The following is a 22,479-nucleotide window of genomic DNA, read 5'->3' as shown; positions in this document are numbered from 1 at the left end:
CAAAGCCATGGTATATATAAAAAAGTTTTGAAGGGAGGGAAAGGGAAAGTAGTGTTCCAAAGTAGACAAGTTCATTCTTACCTCTCCTCTAATATCAAGACTATTGTTTGTTTATTTCTTTTATTTGCTTTTAAATCCTGCACAGTTAAATACATTATATTGATCTAAATCCTACAGATGCAATACTGAATTGAAAAAGAGTCTAATTTGAATCTAAGTTCGCTTATCCCTACCATTAATAGCCTGACACATTCTTGTAATACATGCACAGGTTTCGTGCAAAAATTAACTCATTCAAATTGCAAATCACTACAGAAATACTAATACCAATTCTTGCATTTCATATAGAGCCTTTCACCTTGGGTGGCTGTCTCAAAGCACTTAACAGGATTTACGTGTAATGATGGGTATTTTGCAGGAAAATGTTTTGTTTCAAAACTAAAAGGATCTGATTTGGACTAAGCTACACCATAGTGTATTTGGATAAATAATGATAGATGATCATAATTGTACAACTCAGTAAAACAGAGCTGCTTACCGTACTTTTCATGTTAAATTGGTATACAGCATATTACTTCCATTCTGCATCCAATTTACAATGCACTGAATTATAAGTTAAGAGACCACAAACAACTTAATGCTTTTGCTTTCTTTTCCGTGGACCAAAATTGGATATAATCCACATATCGTACATTGGTCATCAAGTTACAGGGAGGTGTAGAATGTTATTAATGCTTAGCTTCTCATGTGCAATTTGTCCTAACACACTGATAAATTTTCTCCAGGTGTAGGTCAAAAAAAGTAACACTTTCAAATTTGCTTTCACTTTGTGCTTTCTCCAAATTCAATTTCTAAGGGATTTTCTGAAAGCAGGCATCTGTGTCTAATTAGAAGCAATGGTATCAGCTGCTGAACATACCGATGTGACAGGGCAAGAGGCTGAAACTGATCCACAAGATCAAAAATGTGATACAATGCACAGCGGAATTTCAAGTGGGTCTATGCTTAAACTACACAGGTTAGATGTCAAGCCCGTTTCCTAAAGTTTCACATAAACTTTCGACATACCACCTTGAATAACCAGACAACATTGTAACATACGCACATTGATTCAGTGCCTTTTACAACATATTCAAATATTTACTGTTCAGTAACTAGGTACATTGGAAATACGCAATTGAGTACAATGGGAAATGCTGTTTATCCCAGGACAATGGGAAAAAGTCAGCCAGAAGTTGTGCTTTTTTTTTAGCCAGTGGAATTCAATATTTTTCGTTAGTGCTTGTTGCACAATTCTTTCTTCAGCTATTACAAATTATCATTATGGTTCCACACTGATTAAATCTTCACATTCAACGCAACTGCTCCACACACAATAAGGCGCACACAACAGAAATAATCAGACTGTCAAGTTGTAAATTGCTCACGTTTAGATGCAACAGTTCTCATACTTCAAAATAGCTTCTCCTACATGTAGCTTATGTCATCCCTGTCTGGGAGACATTTTCTGCCCAGAAAACTCATAGGAATTTCCTCTCCTTCGAGAAAACAACAAAACCTGCTGAAACCTTCCTTTATCAATGATAAAAAACCATTGGCTGTCTTAGTTTCTTTCAATTACAGACAAAATATCATTCATAACTAAACTGCTGTGCGCAATTGGCTGCCACATTTCGCCCACAAGTATAGTGAATTCACTTGACTAGTCAATTCACAATTCTAGAAGACGTGAAATGCACTATATCAAATGCAAGGATTAATATTATTACTAACCAATGATGTCTCTGGACTACTTGTTGCACTGGGCTTTCTTGACAGTATATTGAGTCAAGTAAAGGATAATAACTGTTGAAGTATTGGGTAGCAATACACCACAAACACAGGGAGCCCAAGCACAGGGGCATAACACGCAGGAAATGATGTCAGCGACAAAATAGAATCGAGCTGTATGTTGGCCATTTTCCCATGTTTTTGTTTTAACGCAGAGTCTGAGAGATTGGACTTAGACAACCACGTTACACCAGATCTTATTGTAACTGGACACTCATCCCGTTGTTTGTAGGATGTTGCTTTTCGCAAATTAGCTGCCATGTTAGTCAACATTACAACACTCATTTCTAACTAATCTCATTCTGTAAGATGTTTCTTTTGTGTGAAAGGCAGCATAAAATATAGAATATGAAATTACATTTGTATAACACCTTTCATGTCGGGAAGACGTGAAATGTACGTTGTGGGGCCAAACCTGATGTTACAATGGAGAGAGCTGCAGCTTATGGTCTGGGAGCTTGCTGGTTCAAATCCTGGTCCATGCTGAGCTTGCTGACCTCAGACATGAGAAGGCTAAATTGACCCTAGTTTTCTCAGGTTTAGGCTATTTGGATGAGATACCAGAGGGCAACCAATGCCTATGGAACTACATCCCATCAAAATGCTGTGGGCCCATGAGCAGAGGCCACTGCCACTGTGGGGACAAAATAGGAAAAATAATTGGACAGACTACAATTTACAAAAGGAAGTTGTCCAAATTGTACCAATCTATACTTCAAATGTATAAATCTTAAAACCATTTTTAAAAGATAACTATTCCAAATATAAAGACTGTTTACGTGTCATTACCAGTAAGTAAACAATTGTGCTGGTATTCTGTAAAGTAGTATTACTGAAAGATCAAATAATCAATTCTGTGCTGTTAAATTTTATAAACTGAACTGTGGGGATGTTGGAAATGTCTTGCCAAGGAGGCAAATGGCCAAGGATAAGTCACGTAGAATGTGAAGTTAGATAGATATTTTGGAGTTTTGCCTAAATTATCTTTGGGGAATAGGAAGAAATTTTGCAGAACCTTTTCATTAGGAGAAGTGGGTTGGGTGGAGTTCATAACAGCGTTGGTTGTTCATGGCCTGTGGAAGGAACAGGCTTTTATCATCCTGTGCTTTCTTATGTTCTTAATTAGAAAGATTCAAATCAGAAATGATATACCATTGATTTCAGAGAACCAGATACAAAATGTTCTGAGATCAAATCCATGAGGATCAAGTGCAGTCCATAAAAGTGTTGCCTGGTTTAGCTTGCTGTAGTACATTTCACAGAAGACACAAATCTAACATTTTGCCTGATGGTTCTGTCTGTTATTTGGGGAATGAAGCATAGAGATCATCAGAACTACGGAGAAGAAGCCAAAGGGAGAAATGGAAACAGCAGTGCTTAAGGTTGCAGAACAAATCAGTGTTACTATTTGAACTGAGAGTTATCAGCAATGGACAGATAGACAATCCTGACTGAGTTAGCGCTACTTGTCAAGAGACCTAGCATGTAAAATAAAAATGGTAGACACGGGGCTGCTGTGAATGCACTACAGTAAGATAAAACCAGGCAATATCTTCATGGACTGTAGTTGATTTGGTCTCAGTCCACATTGTACTCAGTCTCAGTGCCTTGGGACGTCCTCCCGACATGAAAGATACCATACAAATGTGATTTGTTGTTGTTACATCTGGCTCTCTGAAATCAACTGAATTCCATTTCTGATTTCAATCTTTCTCATTGAGAATATCAGAAAGCATGGAATGAGAAAAGCCCATTCATTCCACAAGCTGCATGAGTATGTAAAGCTCCCAGTCTGGTTTGGATACTCTTAAACATAGTGATGGGTTTCTGTATGTGTCAGACATCCAGCTGACCAAAAAAAAATGTTCAGTATCAACTACAAATCCTATGATGCTATAGGAATGGTTAAAAATATACTAGATGCAGAACAAAACCATAGAAATTCAGGCAATCGTGGGTTCAAAATATAGGTATACAATGCACAAGGTTAGTTGATCTCAGCAAAGATGCTTCAATTCAGAGCCTCCAGATTGGGGAAAAGTAGATTCAGTGAATTTCTGCTCGTGATTGCCATGTAGACTCCTCTCACATAGTATGTCAAAGCTTACGAATAAATAATAGACACGAGAAGTACTGGAAGGTGTGAATTTCATACTTGTGGAATCATATTCTAGTAGAAATAAAAATGAGCTAAATGCCTTCAGGGCAAGGTGAGAAAAGAGGGAAAACTAGAGAAGAAAAACTGGAGAAAAGAAGAAAATACATGAGGACTCTGGTACTATATAAATACATTTTAATATTATCACATAGCCATGAGGTCAGTAGGTGATGTGAACCCTGCTTCAGCTATACACACTGTGGATTTTCCTGACGTTTCAATAGGATTTGGACTTTTTTTTAGGAAGTTGAAATGGCCTACCGGGGTTTTCAAGATTTTGAAAGCTGATCCAAGCAAATTGTTCTCTACAGTGAAGGGTTCAAATATCAAGGAACACAAGTTAAAAATTAGGAAGTCAAGAGTAAGAAGGGAAGTCAGGCAGAAGTTTTTGACACAAAGAGTAATCGACTTATGGAATAAGTTATGAGAAAAGACCATAGAAGCAAATAGTATAAATGGCTTCAAGAGGTAGGTGTGTTTCTGCAAAGAGAAAAACTGAATAATATGGTGAGAATATAGCTTGAGATCAATAAAAAGGGACAGGGCTTTTCCTGTACCGAAAAATTCTTATGTTCTTGTTCTTGTGAGCAAATGGGAAGTTGAGTCAAGAGGCATAGTAACGCCATTGTATCAAATGAATTTAAAATTTAAAAGAATACAGTACCAAAAGCCCAGAGCTTGAAATTCAAAATGCGCTTATAACAAATTGTTAAAATGTTTTTGAACTGAGTGCTACAGGGAAGGAACATAAAAAAAAGTTTTCCCGGTTTCAACATATAAAAATATACCAAACTGTAGACAGTATTTGATAAATCAATGAAAAGCAAATTTGTTAAACTGTGAATTTCAATAATCTAAAAATATTGAGTCTGATGAAGAATGCTTAGCTGAATGAATGCAGAAAATAAGTAGAAGTTTTAAAATACATTTTTGTTAGAAAAGATTGGATAGGGTAGATTAAGCAGGGAATAATAAAACTATATTTACAACATGCGATAATATGAAAGGAAAAGCATCAACAAGAACAAGTGTTTAACATTTTTTAATTATTCAAAATGATTTAAATGCATCATGTTTTAGAATTGAGATATATATCCTAAATATTTCAGTAATGAAGATTTCCTGACGTTTGAATAACTAACTGTATCTATGCTTACTATTCTGCTCACCATCCATCTTAAAAGCAATAATCCCTGACATTTACATAGTACTTGGGAGTCCTGTAGCTCAGTGGTGAGAACACTCGCCTCACAAGCGAGAGACCTGTGTTCAATTCCCAGCGGGGCGAAACCTTGGGCAAGTTTCCTCACTCCACACGCCTGATAATAATCCCTCCAAAAAAATAATAAAATTGGTCACTTCAATCCACGACTGTTTGTGGGACACTGCTGTGTGCAATTGGCTGCAGCGTTTCGCCCACAAATATACAGTCAAGTCACTTTACAGTATATTCTGTGAAGCGCTTTGAGACTTTTTAGAAGACGTGAAAAGCGCTATATTAAATGCAATTATTATTACTACTTTTCAAGTAAAATAATGTCTCAAGGTGTTTGACAAATGTAGTGATGTGCAACAAGCAAGAAAATTAGAGATTTAAAATGTTGACCAAAGGCATGGTCGAGAAGATTTAAATGTATGAAGCATTTTTTAAAAAAGCAGACTGCCACCGAAGATGGAGCTAAATGAATGGGTAGCAAGCAAGAGAAGAATGGGAAGGGCAGAAGATACTGCATTAGAAAGTAAAGTGGGATCACCCTGTGAGGGATGTGAAGATCAGAACAAGGTTCTTAAATTTGATTCTTTGAGATACTGAGAGCTTGGTGAGTTTTTGGATCATTTGATGCTTTCGGAGAGTGGAACTGGAGAGGTCAGGGAGAACAACATTAGATACATCCTTGAGGTGATGAAGGTATGATAAGGGTTTCATTAGCAATGGGTATAAAGTAACGGCATAAGCAGTCAACGTTATGAAGGCGGAAAAAATTAGCTTGGTAATGATCCAGACTTGAGTTTTGAAACTCATGCCAAGGTGGTGCAGCCGAACTAAGCTTGCAGTGTGGGAGGCTGTTGGAATCAGATCCAGAGGCATGTAGGAGCTGGCAAGAACCACAATAAGAATGGTTTTCCGTCTTTGTTGACATTCAGCTGCAGAAAGTTCCAACTAACCCAGTTCTTAACATCAGTCAGGCAGTCAGTTAGAACCAGAACTACACCTGAATTTGAGTGTATTGGCTGAGATGTAGAGTTGTGAAACATGTGAAAGTTAATCCAATGTTTGCAGATCCCAACACAGCTGCTTGGCTCTGGGATTCAGGGGTAGGGATAGGGAATAAAAATTTAAATCATTATAGCTATGAAGGATTGCAAAATTACATTCTTTAAAAAACTGGCCACTGAGCTATAGAAAACTTTTACTTCCATGACTGAAGGACACTTAAATTATTTATGAATGCTTGATAAAAATCAATTCTGCATTTCACTCTGAATTGTTGGCTATAAATGCCAACTTAAATGCCTGCATTTGGACATAGTAAATATCAACAAGGATTTCAGTAGTGCCGCTTATAGAAGAACAAACATTTATTTGTAGAGCACTCACATTTATATTTAGACTTACATTTTAAGAGTAAGACACAAAGGTAATTGTTTTTTTTAAGACTGACTTAACACATTCTTTAAGCAAACATCAGTCAGGAGTTAACTACTATCTGTGACAGACTTTAAAATAATATATATGTTTGGAAGCTCTTAACAGTCCAAATCGTTCACCTACCTTTCACAAGACAGGGGCCAGTCACCTCTGCAGAGGTGATTGTGATGTTTCAGAACTATGATGAGAATTGAAATATATTCCATATATGTATTTTATCTAGTGAAAGAAAACCTTCATTTGTACGTTATTTGAAGCAACAGCAGAAATAGAATAGGCTATAGGAAACTATGACATGGCAATTTTATCCCACATCATCAAGAGTTGCTTAATCTTATGGGATTAATATGATCCCAGTTATCTATCGAGAATCCCTGCACAGTAAATGTATTTAAAAGAATGTAACAGTTACGTAGATGAGCATTACGCTTTGAAAACCTGCCACAGTTATTTACGCTGGGAGCTTTCCATTTAAAGGTTCAGGGTCACAAATATTCACGCCTGAGCTCCTTGAGACTGTAAAACCACTGTACTGTTTTACAGGTCTTGTTAACCTAGTTGCTTTGTTTGAATGAGGGAGGTTGAATTCATGCTACATTAATAGCAAAGGGTTCTTGAGTGAAGGCCGGTAACCACATTTTAAGGGCTTAGTACACGTCCTACAGAAAACTTTACGCTGTAGTTGTATTGGAAGAATTAACGATAGCTCACTGTAATATGATTAAAAACTAAAAATGACCAATGTATAATTAGGGGTCTTACAAGTACAAGTTACTGTACTGACTTTAACAGAACAATTCTGAACTGCAATGAATTACTCTTGCAAAATCATTGTCAGAAAGCACTTACTGCCTCAACATCGTATAATGTTTGATGCTGCACACTATTTTTACATTAGAAGTCAACAATTCGGCCAAAAACAATTGTTGGTTTAGTACTTTCATCTTTGTCCTATTAAAATATCTCATAACCATAATTTCCAAACAAATGACTTGCATTTGACTTCAAACCTATTTGTTAATGCATCCTTAAATTCTGCATTTCACCACTTGAGAAAGAACAGGAGCGTTAACTGGAAACTCTCGAGCAGCTCATATATTGGAGTAATTTATTTATTTATAGCAATACAATATATCTCAAAGTTTCACCTGAAGAGTGCCACTCCAATAAATAGTAAAGAATGGCTTCCCACTCTTACTTCCCCTCCTACCAAAAATAATTCAATTGAGCAGGGTTCCTGCTCCCGATTGCTATTCAATGATTACTGCTAAATACCAAACCCATTCAGATGTTCTTCACATGAAAGGCGCTATATAAATGCAAGTTGATTTGCTGTAGTTGTTAATGGCTGGAATCCCATCTCCTGCAGACAGAACTAAACTAAAGGACTTGCCTCAAAATTACTGTGGCTGGGGAAATTCTCTTCAGTTTTTTTTGATCTCCAATGGGAGTGATGCCAGATTTTGAACAAAATGAAATAATCTGTCATTAGTATCACTGATTATTAAATAGCAGCCCTGCCATTTTCAAAAAACAGGAATAGCTTCCTATGGTTGGTACTAGACAAGAAGAATACCTCATTTTTATGGTAACTTCTAGGTAGACAAATCATGAAATCATTAATACTAAGTATGTATTGGGACAATCTATCCCAATATTTGGTAACAAAATAGATCAAATTACTGTATAAAAATCTGTTTTAATTCCCTGCAGGATTTCAGAATTAGTTAGTTAAACTGCTGGCACAGAGGAATGCAATCATTTTGTAGAAATAAAATAAGAAAATTGCAAAAGTTGGAAACCTGAATTATTGTATAAACAGAAATGCTGGAAATCCACAGAGGTCAATCAGCACTGGAAGGAGAAACACAAGCTAATGGGTGGATTTCCAGCACTTCTTAGAACTAATCATGTTTTTTTTCATAATTAGGAATGTTTTTGATTTAATAAAGAGAAATACACTGTTTTCATTGATGAGTCAGTAAAAAGGGGGCATAAATTGAAGATTTTCTCTGGAGGAAAAAAATAAGGATTTTAATTTTTCTTACAGAGGATTGTTAGAATGTTGAATGCTTTACCACAAAGGCTACTGAAAGCAAGTTCCTAACCACATTTTAAAGTGGAATTAATAAAATAATTGAGGAAAATAATATTAAAAGGATTGTGAAGAAAAGCAGGCGATTGGTAATAGAACAGATCGCTCCAATGGGAGAGCCAGCACCAATATAGACATAAGCAGAAAATAAGCTCCTTCTGCATTGTAAAACTTTCTATAATTCTATAATTATGTTTTCTGCATCATAATGTAAGCGCTATTTTACATTTCTAATCTAGTCTATGGAGCTCATGTAGAAATACACTTTTAATTTCGTTTTTCAAATGCTACAGTAGAATCATGGCAACTTACACCTGATCAAATGGTAATCACATAGCTTGGAATAGCGGAGAAAACCTATCATCATTATGTACCAATTGACCACAGCAACAGTAATTGACTGAGTATGGTGAAGCCAGCAATTATCAAATATTTACTGCATCCAAATAAAATAATAACAATATTTCTTGCATTTGGTATAGCCCCTTTCATTTTGGGAGGATGTCCCAAAGCGCTTTACAGGATTTACTGTGGTGTGGCTTTGTATTTGTAGGTGAACTGTAGATTTCAGCTTCTAAACTACATTTAAAATCAAACCAGAAAGAAAGATCAGTAGTGAGTGGTGATGGAGTCAGTAGGTTACTGGCTGAGAGGAATTATTGATCTGATATTCTGAGCAAACTCAATTATCATATACTATCAAAGTGACAAGAACATAGGTTAATGATTATTTTAGCTGCTGTTAATTCAGCTCCATCTCTAGTTCAGCACCCATTATTAAAACAGGAGCACTGAAAAAAACTATATAAATAGGAGCTGAGTTATGTATTATTAACTACAGTATTTGAACTTTGAAAATAGTCAAGACTTTCTTCCTTTAGATGGAACGAGGGCCAGATTTTGAACTAAAGACAATCGGTTTAGTCAGAAGTACCCTACACAAAGAATTCACACTGCCTCAAAAATAACCTCAGTTAAGCCTGAGAAATCCAAGGATAAATATTTGCATTTTAGCATTACAGTGATTTATGCAAAATTGCACGGATTCTATATACAAGTTCTGTTATGTTGATTTTGTACAACAACATAAACTTAAACTGTGCCCCCAGTGTAGCTGACTCAGATACGTTGTGATATGTTCCACTTTATTACTGGAATATACTAGAATGTGGTTAAATGCTAGCAATGAAAATTTCCAAATTCTGAACATATACTACTTTTAACGGGAAGGAATGATTTAAATATGTGTCCAGTTCAGTTCTTGAGTTTTGTTTAAAAACAGATATATTAAAGTACCTTATAAATCTGACATGACAATGTTGAAGCCATTTAGTCACACAAGGCACTGTTCCTCTAGCCTTGAAAACCCACTGGCAGGAAAATGCAGCTCAATCAACAGATGTCTTTCGCCTCTATCATTAACACCTCTTAACATTCCAAGTGTCACTAAGAACTTAAATTTATTACAGGAGTAGATGTACCAGTAACAACCACATTTCGATTCATTAAAACACTGCTGTGGCATTTTTGTTTGTTCCAGCTGCACTCCCCTCCTCCCGTTGACCCTATTTAGACCTCCACCCACCACCACAGTTTCCAAAGAATAACAGGAACATTTATACATACTGTGTTAATCTGCTGGTACTCCAGGCTATTAACATTCTAGACCTTCCAACATGAAAGTGCCACTTTGTTTCATTCAACACTTTTCATCACATGTGTTGAATCACTGAAACTTCTGGATTTAAATAGACAACTTTTTTTAAAAACTCCATATTTACATTGGCAAGTGCACACCATTCTTCCTGTTTTTCCCCAAATATATCTTACAGTAATCAAGAATATTAAGCTGAACCGGTGGACAACTTTCCAAGTGAAGATGACCTAAGCATTTACCGTCAGAGTATGTAACTTCTCGAGCTGCTCAAGTCACTACTATAATTTTTGTTCAGAATTAACAATAGAAAATGAACTACATCTCTGTAGATATACATTATAAATAAATGCAAAAATATGAAATACCTTTTACAAAAGTTTTACAATCATTTGGAATTCAGTGACAAGGCTTTGGGCCCCCAGAGTGTGCATTGGGGTACTGCTGGAGTCTGACCAGTTAAACTGCATAGTTGCCATTGATATCGCTGTCTGGCAATTTACAAGAAAATATATATGCCGCTTTAGAGAATGTATCTTCATTTAAGTCATAACATCAAAAGAGGAAAAATAAAAAAAAGTGATAAAAAAAAATAAAAAAAGATCTAGCTCGGACTTCTAGAATGAAGCTCCAAGAAGTTAGTCCTTCTCAGGGACCAGATGTGGGATAAGGAAAGAGAACTGGGGATCAACCCTGATGCCAAGGTTGCGTACAGGCTCGGTGTGTTTGAGGCAGGGAAGGTTAAGGAGTTCAGAACTGCAGGTGAGAAGACATTGACGGGAGCCAAGGAAGATGACTTCCTTCTTGTCCATCTTCAGCTACAGAAAGCTACTGTTTGTGGGCCACTGCCATGCGCAAATTGCTGCTGCGTTTGCCTACAAATACAGTCACTACACTTTACAGTAAAATCCTGTGAAGCTCTTTGAGATATCTCAACGACGTGATAAGGCATGATAAATGCGAGGCTTATTACTATAATAATTATAATAAGTCAACCTGTGATAACACGGCTCCAATGAGAATGCTTCTCCCTCGACAGGGAGGGTACCCAGTAGGCTTAAAGACCAGCTCGCTATCACAGATGCAGCAGCCCTATAGGACGATGGTCCCTTCGGGCCGCTGCCCACCTCTGTCCAGTCTCAGGTCATCTCCTAAAATTTATAGAAAAGAATTTGGGATTTTGGGAGCACCATTAGTATACAGGATCCTGGGATTGCAACTCCTAGACATACGTGAGGTTCCCTGGAAGAGACACACTGTATGCAATGAGGCACTTTTTGTGAGCCTGCATTTAAACTGCTATTTTGCCCAACAAGTGTTGTTTTTCAACCCCAATGTACGCATTTTATTCGAAGAATTAACCATTCAAAGAATCAAAGCATTAAATTATTTTAATAAAAAATGGATTAAACGTGTCCCAACACAAAAGTTAATCTTCGTCTAGTTACAATGCCAGTTATAGCTAAGCCTTGCCTAAGGCAAACAGGTCATAATCACAAGACCGTCAATGCAGGAATCTGTGAAGTTATTATGGTTTCTAGCTATCAGATTAAGGTCATAACCATATGATCAATTAAATAGCCATATGATCAAGTGCATAGCCAAATGTTCACATATTTTCATTAGTGTGTCTAGATACATTCCACTACCCTGACAATTCTAGGAATTAATGCAGTGACAGTGAAATTAATTGTTACTCACCTTCTGGCTGTTTTAAGAACTTTCTGGCTCAAATGACTGCTGTGTTTGCGCACAAAATAGTCACAACACGTGACAGCAATCACCTGTGAAACACTTTGGGAAGTGCACAATAAGAATGCATATTTGTTTACCTTTACTGTGTGATGGAAATGGATGAAATGAAGATATCATAGTCTGTTGCCTTTCTTTCGAGTACAAGCGTTCTTAATATGTTTTGTAAGAGTCTCAATTGTTTTAATAAATTCAAATTGAGCCAGCCCAAACTATGCTACAGCTCATGCCTGTAACCTGCAAAATGTACCATCACTTCACTTTACAGTAAAAATTATTTTAAGCGCTTTGAGACTTCCTCCCATTAGTCGTTAGTCGATTGGCGGATCGCTCTCCGGGGCTAATAATCCCTCAAAAAAAATGCGGTCACTCAATCTATGATTATTTGTGGGAGACAGTTGTCCACAATTGGCAGCCACATTTTACCCACAAACGAGTATTCAGATAATTCACTTTATAGTATGTTCGGTGAAGCGCAAATGCAAGTATTATTATAACTGCATAAACTTTAATACAAAATATCAAAACAATATAATTTAGTCACAACAGAACATCCTGATGGCAACTGGAAGTATCAATGTCATAGTCACAACTGCATCATCTCCTAAAAATACAGCATCAAAGATGGTTCAATTGGAAACTGCTGAGCCATGCAAGCCAGGAAGATCCCAGATTGAATTCCTGATCTGTGCTGAGTTAGCTGATCTCAGATAAAGTGCAATAACTGACCTCAGAGCCCTGAGCAAGGTATGGGGTACAAACCTAGGGAGGGTTCTTGCTTAGGAATGCTATCCAGAGGAGAATGCTATCCGGAAAGTGCACTTGCAGATGTCAGGCATGCTTGGACTCAAACCCTGAATCTAACAAGTGTTTCTGAGTTCTAAGATGGAAAGCAACATAAAGGAGAGCGAGTCAGTCCGTCTTGTTGGATGAGCACAGTTAATAAATAAACTTTGTTTTCATCTGTTGATGTTTACGTTATTTGAGGGTGGCTTCCGAGACACCACTAATGTGTTCAGTACTTATTGACTATGGGAATCTTTATTCCTGGAACTCGCTCAATAACCAGTAACAACAACAACAACAAGATTCCATTTATTGAGCGCCTTTCACGTCGGGAGGACGTCCCAAGGCGCTGGGACAAAGGTCACCACACTGATATCTGCTGCGTCCACATGGTGTATCTGGGCTGATAATTAGATGAGATTTGTTCTTTGGAGCACTATGATAGCACAAGTAATATTTAAGTTCAGCTAATTGAAAAATTATGAATTGCGAGACCAATGAAGAAGCATCTGTCACCCAAACCCCATACCGACACCCAACCTCTCTTCATCTCCAGATTCATTCTCTTCAACCTCTTCTGCACCCCCTCTAATGCCTTAACATCTTTCCTGAAGTGAGGTGTCCAGAACTAGCCACAATACAAACTTAGCATTATTGCTTTACTTTTGTATTCTATGCCCCAGCATACCAGTAGCTTTCTTTGCAGCTTTTGTTCCTTTCAATGGCCTGTGTACCTGCACTCCTAAATCCCTTTGCTTCTCAGCTCCTTGCTATACCATTCAACTTCATGCTTTATAAGTCACTGGTTAGGCATCAGCTGCAGTATTTTGTCTAATTCTGGGCACCACACTTGAGGAAGGATATCAAGGCTTGGAGAGGATGCAGAGGAGATTTACGAGAATGGCACCAGGGATGAGGGACTTTAGTTATGTGGAGAGACTAGAGAAACTGGGATTGTTCTTCTTAGAATAGAGAAGGTTAAGGGGATATTTAAGAGAGGTGTTCAAAATTATGAGGCGGTTTGATAGAGTAGATAGGGAGAAACTGTTTCCACTGGCAGGTGGATTGGTAACCAGAGGACATAGATTTAAGATAATTAGCAAAAGAACCAGGAGGGAGATGAAGCCTTTTTTTTTTACATACACACACACACACACACACACAGAAAGTTAAGGTTTGGAATGCACTGCTTGAAAATGATGGAAACAGATTCAATAACAACTTTCAAAAGGAAATTGGATAGGTACTTGAAATGGAAAAAAATGCAAGGATATGGGGAAAGAGTGGGGGAGTGGGACTGATTGGATAGCTCTTCCAAAGAGCCAGCACAGGCACGATTGGCCGAATGGCCTCCTTCTGTGCGTAATATTCTATGATTCTATGAATATGTACTCCCTTCGTTTATTTTTCTACCAAAATGTATTAGGCAATAATCACTTATGAAACACATTTGAGATGTTTCAATATAAGTTCTATAATGATACAAGTTCTTCTTCATGGTCCAAATGAATTCTGTCGTAGTCCATTGCATGAATGCATGAATTTAGAATGTGTACCCCTCCGCTTGTGTCCAAATGCATCTTTAAATAGAGTTAGTTGAGGCTGTGGTTGCTAATAGCAATACTGCCCCTTAACAATATTACCTTGATGGGGCCATCACTGCAGATACAGTTGAGGCTTGATCTATCGGCATGGATAAATATGTGAAGGTGAAGAATATAAGAAGACATGGGAAAAGAAAGGGAAATACTCATATGCTGTAATTTCTGTGATTGTACCAACTGACTGGGTCAGAGAACAATTGTTTGTGAGAACATTGTTTGGACGCATGTTCTGTTTGTCACTTAGGATTACACCAAAACTGATGGGGAATACAATTCCAGTGCTGTTTAGTAAAACAAGCCTGTTGTTATAGTGATCTGGTGTACTGATCAGTCCTGATCACATTGCCTTTAATCTTTGTCATTTTTAAGTGGAGTTTTTAGTGCTCATTATAATAATATTCCTTGCATTTGATATAGCACCTGATCATGTCTTTGAGACATCTCAAACCACTTCACAGAATATACTGTAAAGCGAATTGATTAGATTTTGTGGCCAAAAAACAATACCAATTGCACACAGCAGTATCCCACAAACAGCCGTGGATTGATGGACCAAATTTTTTTTTAAGGGCTTATTACTCCCGGAAAAGCAATCCACCAATCAACTAACAACCGGTTTCCTACTAGGTAAACAGAGGCGTGTGAAGTAAGGAAATTGCCTAACGTTTTGCTCTGCCTGGGAATCGAACCCAGCTAATCTCGCTTGATTCCCATTGAATCCCCAATAATTCCCATTGAATTCTCACTATAGCTTCAAACTTGGACATGAAAAATCTCCTGATAAGTTATAGCAGCATGTTAGCATGGTACTGGTGACAGCTAGTAAAATGGTGAGTGACTGCGATGGCAGTCATATGTTATTCTCTGCCCTTGATTACACAGGATCTACCTCCTTCCCTCTTTTAATGGGGTTAAGGCTCATCTTGTGGATCATCTTCTCAACCTTCCCATGTCGACCCCATTTAAATCATTCTGGATATTTGTTTCTCAGCTACCACTTTTTCCTTTCACTTGAGTAATGTGTCATATGGAAAAGGTAATAAACGATTCACTGTTCGCATTTGCCATCTTTAACACTGAACATGTGTTTCATATATGAACAAACTGAGCATGTTCCTTCTCTTCTTACTTAAACAGCAGAACTCCATCCAGTGAGTTTACCAGAAACAGCATCATATATGCCTTGTACATCTGTGCATAATTATTTCAATCTAGGTAAGGGTTAGGCAAGGTCTCTCCAACCCCCACCCACACACACACACAGAAATACGATAAACTCAAACACATTGTACTGTTGGAGAGGACTATACTGTAGTGTGGAGATAATCCGAAATGATAATGCATTGCTTCTGGATGAAAGCCATGTGAACACATTGATCATAGCTGCAGTATTATTTGCAGCCCAGAGTGTATGAAAACAGAACACTGCAACGAGCTGACTGAATGACCCTGGTAGGCACCTTGGCAACTAAAGATTTAACTAAGAGTAGCAGCAAACATTGCAACCTGCTTAACTGTAAAGCAACTCAGCATTATGAATGGTTTTGGTATGATCGAAAGGATAAATATAGAAAGTCAATTTCAACTGATCGGTGAATCAGTATTAAGAGATCATACATTATCACAAGAAGAAAAAAGGAGATTAGAAGGATTTTTTTTCTTACGCAGAAGGGTTAGAATGTGGAATTCTTTACCACAAACTGTTGTTAAGGCTGCGATCAAAACAGAATTTAAAGGGGATTTAAAGAATTTAAATGCAGCAGGAAAAATTTTAAGTGACATAGGAAAAGCAGGGAAATTCAATTGGAGAATATACAACCAGTGAGTTAGAACACAGAAATAAAGGGTAAATAGCCTCCTTCTGTGGTGTAAAGTTCTATTATTCTGGGGTCAGAAATATGGTATTCACAACAGGACTCGTAAATAATAAATCTTGCCAGGTCATACTGACCTGGTGGGAGCTCTGCTCTACAGCGCCTGGAAGGATATTGTGTTGGAGCGAAGTTCCCGTGAATTGGCAGAAGGCACACACAGTTACCAGCAGATTCAATATTTAAGAATTCTATTCAATTCCTGCTGCGAATCCTGCATTTTCGACCCCTGTGTGAACTCCTTGTGTCAACCTTGCATAATTCAGTTAATAAAAATATCACAATACACAAAGCCAACAACTGTATTACATTTAAGGACTTATGTGTGAATGAAACAACTTTGGATACTTATTAAATAAGGCCTATGTAGAATTATATACTGTTATTTTTAGGATCCTGGAATTGCATACAGTACCTTCCATCATTTCCATGCTTTCCGGGGGCACACAGTGACCTGCATGGCTTATGACCCAGACGGGATACTTCTGGTCCATGGTCTGGTGTAGAATCTGCATGAAGGTTTTGTAGTAACCTGCTATCCCTGGGTTCCCTGTCAAAATACACAAAAGACAATGGGGCTTTGAGACAAAGTGGAAGAAAACAGGCCAGACGTTCTGTATTACAATCACAAAAACATGCAGTAAAGGAAGAAATTGATGATTGTTTAACCTATAAGGGGTTACATTTCCTGGAAGAAACCAGCAAAATATAAGGTTTCTAGTTTCAAGATAACTGTTAGTTTATTGACTTTGAATGCTATCCAACACAATCCAAAAAATGTCAAATTAACACAAACATTTAACGGATATCATTTTAAGCTTTTTTCTCTCCACAAAAAGCTCAAGAAATGCCCGATGTGGTACATGAATAGATCAAGATCACCATGTAGATTTGGTTCTGAGAACTATACTATACTCCTGTAAGAATATTTTAAGGCATGCTACACTTTTGTTTTCCATACATATTGCATTAATACCACATATATAAATACTGCATCTTTTTGAAACAAAATATCCACAGGTGCCCCAAATAATTCTGGGGTGAAACAGTGTTACAGTAAGTCCTGAGTTCAATTCCCAGGTTTCAAATGGTTTATTCGGGCCACCAGATGGAACGATTGACATCCAAGAAGAGACTTTGGCCACTCTTGGCAACAATGCCTCTCTTCACCACCAATGCTTACTCATGAATGAGGTTTCGAGAGGCTTCCTAGAACTCTTAGCGCCACACCCTGCTATGAGTCAGTACCTTTGGGAAAAGAAAGGAAAAAAAGCTGGGAAAACCTTAGCATTAGCATGTGTTGACATTGCAGTTACCTTCCTTGCCAGCTAACTACAGACAGCGGGGCAGAAGAGGTGAAAAGCGATAAGGAGTAGGTGGAGAAAGATTTTAAATAAGTACATAAATCATGTGTTTGTGATAAACTAATCACTGATCTCTTCAGCAGTCCAGCTATCACCTGAGGTCTGAGGAGAGTAGGTAGATACAACTATCTATAGTATTTTCCAAACATTCAAGTGGGGTATACTGTGTGATAGCTATAATAATCCTTGAATTTGATATAGTGCCTTATCACGTCTTCAAGACATTTCAAAGCCCTTCACAGAATATATTGTAAAGTGAATTGATTGTATATTTTGTGGGTGAAACATGGCAGCCAATTGTGCACAGCAGTGTTCCACAAACAGTTATGGATTGAGTGACCAATGTTTTTTTGTTACCACCGGAAAGCGACTAACAACTGGGTTCCTACTTACTTCAAGGTAAACAGAGGCATGTGGAGTAAGGAAACTTGCCTGACTTTTCGCCCAGCCCGGGAATATAATTTAGCATGCCAAATTTAAGATTATTTTGAAGGTTTTATAAATGATCCTAGTAAAGAAAGCACTTAGATTATATCACCATATTATATTGAAACCTCTTAAAGCACTTCACAGGTAATTGGTGTTGAGTACATTACCTGTTTTTTTTAAGACAAACATGGCAGTCATTTGCACCAGTAACATCCCCAAAACAGTCATGGCTAAATAATCTGGAGCACTGTTGGCCAGGAGAATTACCCTAACATCTTTGAATAATGCCATGGGATCTTTAACTTCTACCTTAACAGGCAGTTGGATCCTTGGTTCAAAGTTTCATCTGAAAGATGGCATCTGTGAAAAGGATAGCGCTCCCCAGTGCTGCACTGAAGTATCTATCTTGATATAGAGCAAAACTGCCAATTTGGGGCTTGAACTCACTCACTGCGTGTGGTGAATGGTATCAACTGAGCCAAGTCGACAACTGTTCCAAATAATGCCTTTCCAAAACTCCACTCTTAGACACCGTTGCTCAGGACTATGCAGCCCCCCCCACCCCACCTGGGATAAATCCAGAGGCCTTTGGATTAAGTTACTATATTTACATCAAACTGACCACAGAGTGTAGTTTATTATATACTAAACTGAAGATGACAATCACATTTAATTCAAGAGACAAACTCGGACTCAGCCATTACATAATATTTTTAACAGGGCCAGAAATCAGTTGTAAGAGACTTAAATTAATCCTCCATGGCCACTTCACTACTGCAGTGAACGGTCTAAAATGGCAGCAAAAGAGCTGCTGTATGACACCAGCCACAGCAACAAGCTCTGGAAAATGTGAGTCAGTGGATGCTTTATGGTAAATATGAACAGAACTGATAGCAAACTACGTGCAAAAAAAATCAGGAAATAAAAATTCACAAACATGAAAAAAAACAAAGGAAAAATTATTTTGCAGATAGATTCTTTGTGCCTCAACTCTAACAATCTGGGATTTTAATTTTGGAAAATTTAGTGCCAGGAGAGGAATATTTAAAGAGAGACAGCATCACTATTTTGGCACATTTAAGGAGGCGATCTCAAACAGGTTCCTTTTAAAAAATCCAACAAAGCATTTGGGACTAATGTTCTTTTTGAAATTGATTTTGGTCAAATGTTTTAACAATGTACACTGAAAAATTAGTACCGAGTATTTTGATATTTTGAGAGATCTAGATCAACATCTATAGTTTATTATGAAGTACTCTGAAATTTATGACTATTTCTTCGGTGAATTTTAATTTCTTGCCATCTAGTTTGAATCTGCACAATCAAGGTTAAAACACAAGTGTTAGACCATGATCTACCGGCATCTGCTTCTTGTACTAGAACTCTATGGTCAAAAGAGCTGACAGACAGGAGCTAAATTTTACAAAAGTAAGAACTTGGGAGTATTTTAGCTATACTTGTATTGTGACAAGCACAAAGACAAAGCAATAATAATAATAAACCTTGCATTTGATAGAGCACCTTATCAGGTCTTCGATAAGTGCTTCACAGAATATACTGTAAAGCAAATTGACTGTTTATTTTGTGGGCTTAATGCAGCAGCCAATTGCGCACCACAGTATCTCACAAATAGTAATATTTTTTAAGCAAATTATTACCCCCAGAAAAGCAATCCGCCAATCGACTAACAATAAATAATAATAATCCTTGCATTTTGATATAGCGCTTTTCACATCTTCTAGATGTCTCAAATGCTTCACAGAATATACTGTAAAGTGAATTGTCTGTATATTTGTAGGCAAATTTTGATTTGCGGATTATATCAAAATATGCGGCAGCCAATTGCGCACAGCAGTGTCTCACAGAAGTGACCAATTTATTATTGTTTTTTTTTCTAGAGGGATTATTATCAGGCGTGTAGAGTAAGGAAACTTGCCCAACATTTCGCCCTGCTGAGAACTGAACCCAGGCGCTTGCGAGGTGAGTGCTCTAACCACTGAGCTATAGAACTCCACGAATGCTAGATCACTTCTTAAAAAATGTTTTCACTAGTTTATTGTGAGTACACTTTTCTGGACTACACTAGAAGTGAACACTTTTGAGGGTGGGAGATGGAAAATTGCTGTGTGGAATCAGCCCTGAATGTGTATTATGCTGGAAATATACACATCAAGGTCCTGAATAAGGCAGGGTGAAAACTTCATTCTGGTAGTGCCCTCGTTGAGGAACCTTAACCCTCTTTGGACAGAAATTTTAAGTAACTTAACGTCCTCACATTTAGCTCAGAATATGGAGGATGCCTGTGAAACAGATGGTGGGGGTGGGAGGGGTGAAGAGGAACACTAAGTATTGCACTCCTATATGTTCACACATTCAATTTTGCATTCCTATATTGAATATTACAAAAACTGTATATGAAAATTGAAGAAATTTTGATCATTTATGAAGACTCACCATCAATTTAAAGATAAGTTTAAAGGATCCAAATTTAGAGGGGACAAATCTTTGACTGTCCAGTGCCTTGGGATGTCCTCCCGATGTGAAAGGGCATATACATTTGAAATTTGTTGTTCTTTAGTTGGTGACTTTCAGAATGTTGCAGATGTATGAAAATTGAAGATTGGTTGAAATATTGCACGCATTTAATTAAAAAAAACTTTAAAATATGGAATTGGAAAAGGTAATCAGCTTATTTCATCCACAGACCTATTAAATTTTCCAAGGAATCTACTAAACCGATTACTTTGCTGAGGGAAGCAACCAACTTTTGGAGGATTAACTTCCAAAATCAAGCTCTGTGAAAATATCCCCTTCCCAACGTCACCAAATGAACAAACAAAATATTAATTCAACTTTATAGTCCACTGTTCCACAAAGCTGAGCTGCTCCATTCTAGACCCCAGCATTGCATGAGTCATCACGGTTCCCAAAGTAATGCTTTATCTTACAAAATTGATTTGCATTATCAAATTGAATTGCAACTTCCTTAAAAAAGGAGCTGGTTAATTCACTGCTTTTGCTGGAATGTTAAGGAAGGAAATGGCAAAACCACCACATTTCAATATGAGGAGGGGGTTTCCAGAATGGAAACAGTTCTGTGATTGCATTCTGCTACTTATGACTCACTAAGTGCTTGGGATAAACAGAACAGATGTCATTATTTTAGCATTTAATCGTCATGAAATACTTACACTTATGATATACAGGAAAATAGTGAAGGCTGCTACTCAGGATGCCAAAAACCAAGAAAAGCAAAGGTCTGTGTACAATGGAAACTAAATCGCTCACAGCACAAATAATACCTAGAAACATATCTTACTATACTTCCATATTTTATTGGCCTAAGTAACACAAAGCTTTATAAATATCTAAACAATGCTAATCCTTTAGTGCACAATGAGACTTCTAAAGACCATTTGCATTATGCTGTTGGACCTGTAAGTCTGATCTGGATTTAAAAACCTTTAAATACCTTAAAATTACTGTCTGCAATGGGCATTTTGTTTTACTCCAGAAAGAGACTTGGATTTTTTGTTAACTTGAACATAAAAACCTAGCTGCTTTGACATGGCACAGACAATGGTGATATGGCTTAAGGTTAGGCACAGACAATTTCAATTCAACTGAAGCTTCAACTCTTGTAGTGTTTCAATCATAATCTTGTGGAGGACTAACAGTACCTCATTATACCTCTTTTATGTGGAGGGTGGATTCTGCCATGAAACTGGGTATTCTCACCAAGTATGTACTGGTCTGGATAACTTCTATCTGTATGGAATCCAGAAGCAAGAGATTAGTCGTCTCTTTGTTCTAGTCAACAAGGCTTGCAAGTGACGTGTTTGGGATGGGTTGTCAGATTCGAGCCAACCCTCTCTGGTCTTGGTGATCCGGTTCCTGAGCCAGGCTGGTCCGCAGGACTCCAGGGCACAGCTGATGACAGCACAGCCAGCCTGGCTCATCAGCAGGACTTGGTAGGACAGACCAATCACTGGGGTCAGGTACTAAGCCAAAGCCCTAATGGGTAGGGTGGTCTTAACTGGACAAGCAGTAGGAAAGCTTATCCAGACAGTGCTCTTAATGGCAAGCTATGTTGTTTCAAGTGGATGGTCTCTAGCAGTATCCCAACCCACATTTTGGGGCCCCCAAGCCTTGTTTTCTTGCCAACCTGTGCCTGATACGTTCCGGAATTAGGCAATCAGGATGAGTCCATCTAGGGATGAATGCACATTCATCCCAACAAATATCTCTGGAATTCCTATGTATAGGGATGCAGGGAATTTTCAGTT

At 37.7% G+C, this 22,479-nt stretch overlaps 1 protein-coding gene across 2 annotated transcripts in view; it reads right to left on the bottom strand.

Moving 5' to 3' along the window:
* ldah (lipid droplet associated hydrolase) overlaps window positions 1–22,479 on the bottom strand; it is a 164,666-nt gene that overhangs the window by 77,208 nt on the left and 64,979 nt on the right. For both annotated transcript variants that reach the window (XM_007906982.2, XM_007906983.2), the window contains exon 4: window positions 16,816–16,950. In XM_007906982.2, coding sequence (XP_007905173.1) covers window positions 16,816–16,950 — 135 coding nt within the window. The remainder of the gene's footprint in view (window positions 1–16,815; window positions 16,951–22,479) is intronic.

Source organism: Callorhinchus milii, unplaced genomic scaffold (genome assembly GCF_018977255.1).
Source record: "Callorhinchus milii isolate IMCB2004 unplaced genomic scaffold, IMCB_Cmil_1.0 Scaffold3, whole genome shotgun sequence".
NCBI lineage: Eukaryota > Metazoa > Chordata > Chondrichthyes > Chimaeriformes > Callorhinchidae > Callorhinchus > Callorhinchus milii.
Note: the sequence above shows the minus strand (reverse complement) of the source record. Positions and strands in the feature narration are given on the sequence as shown.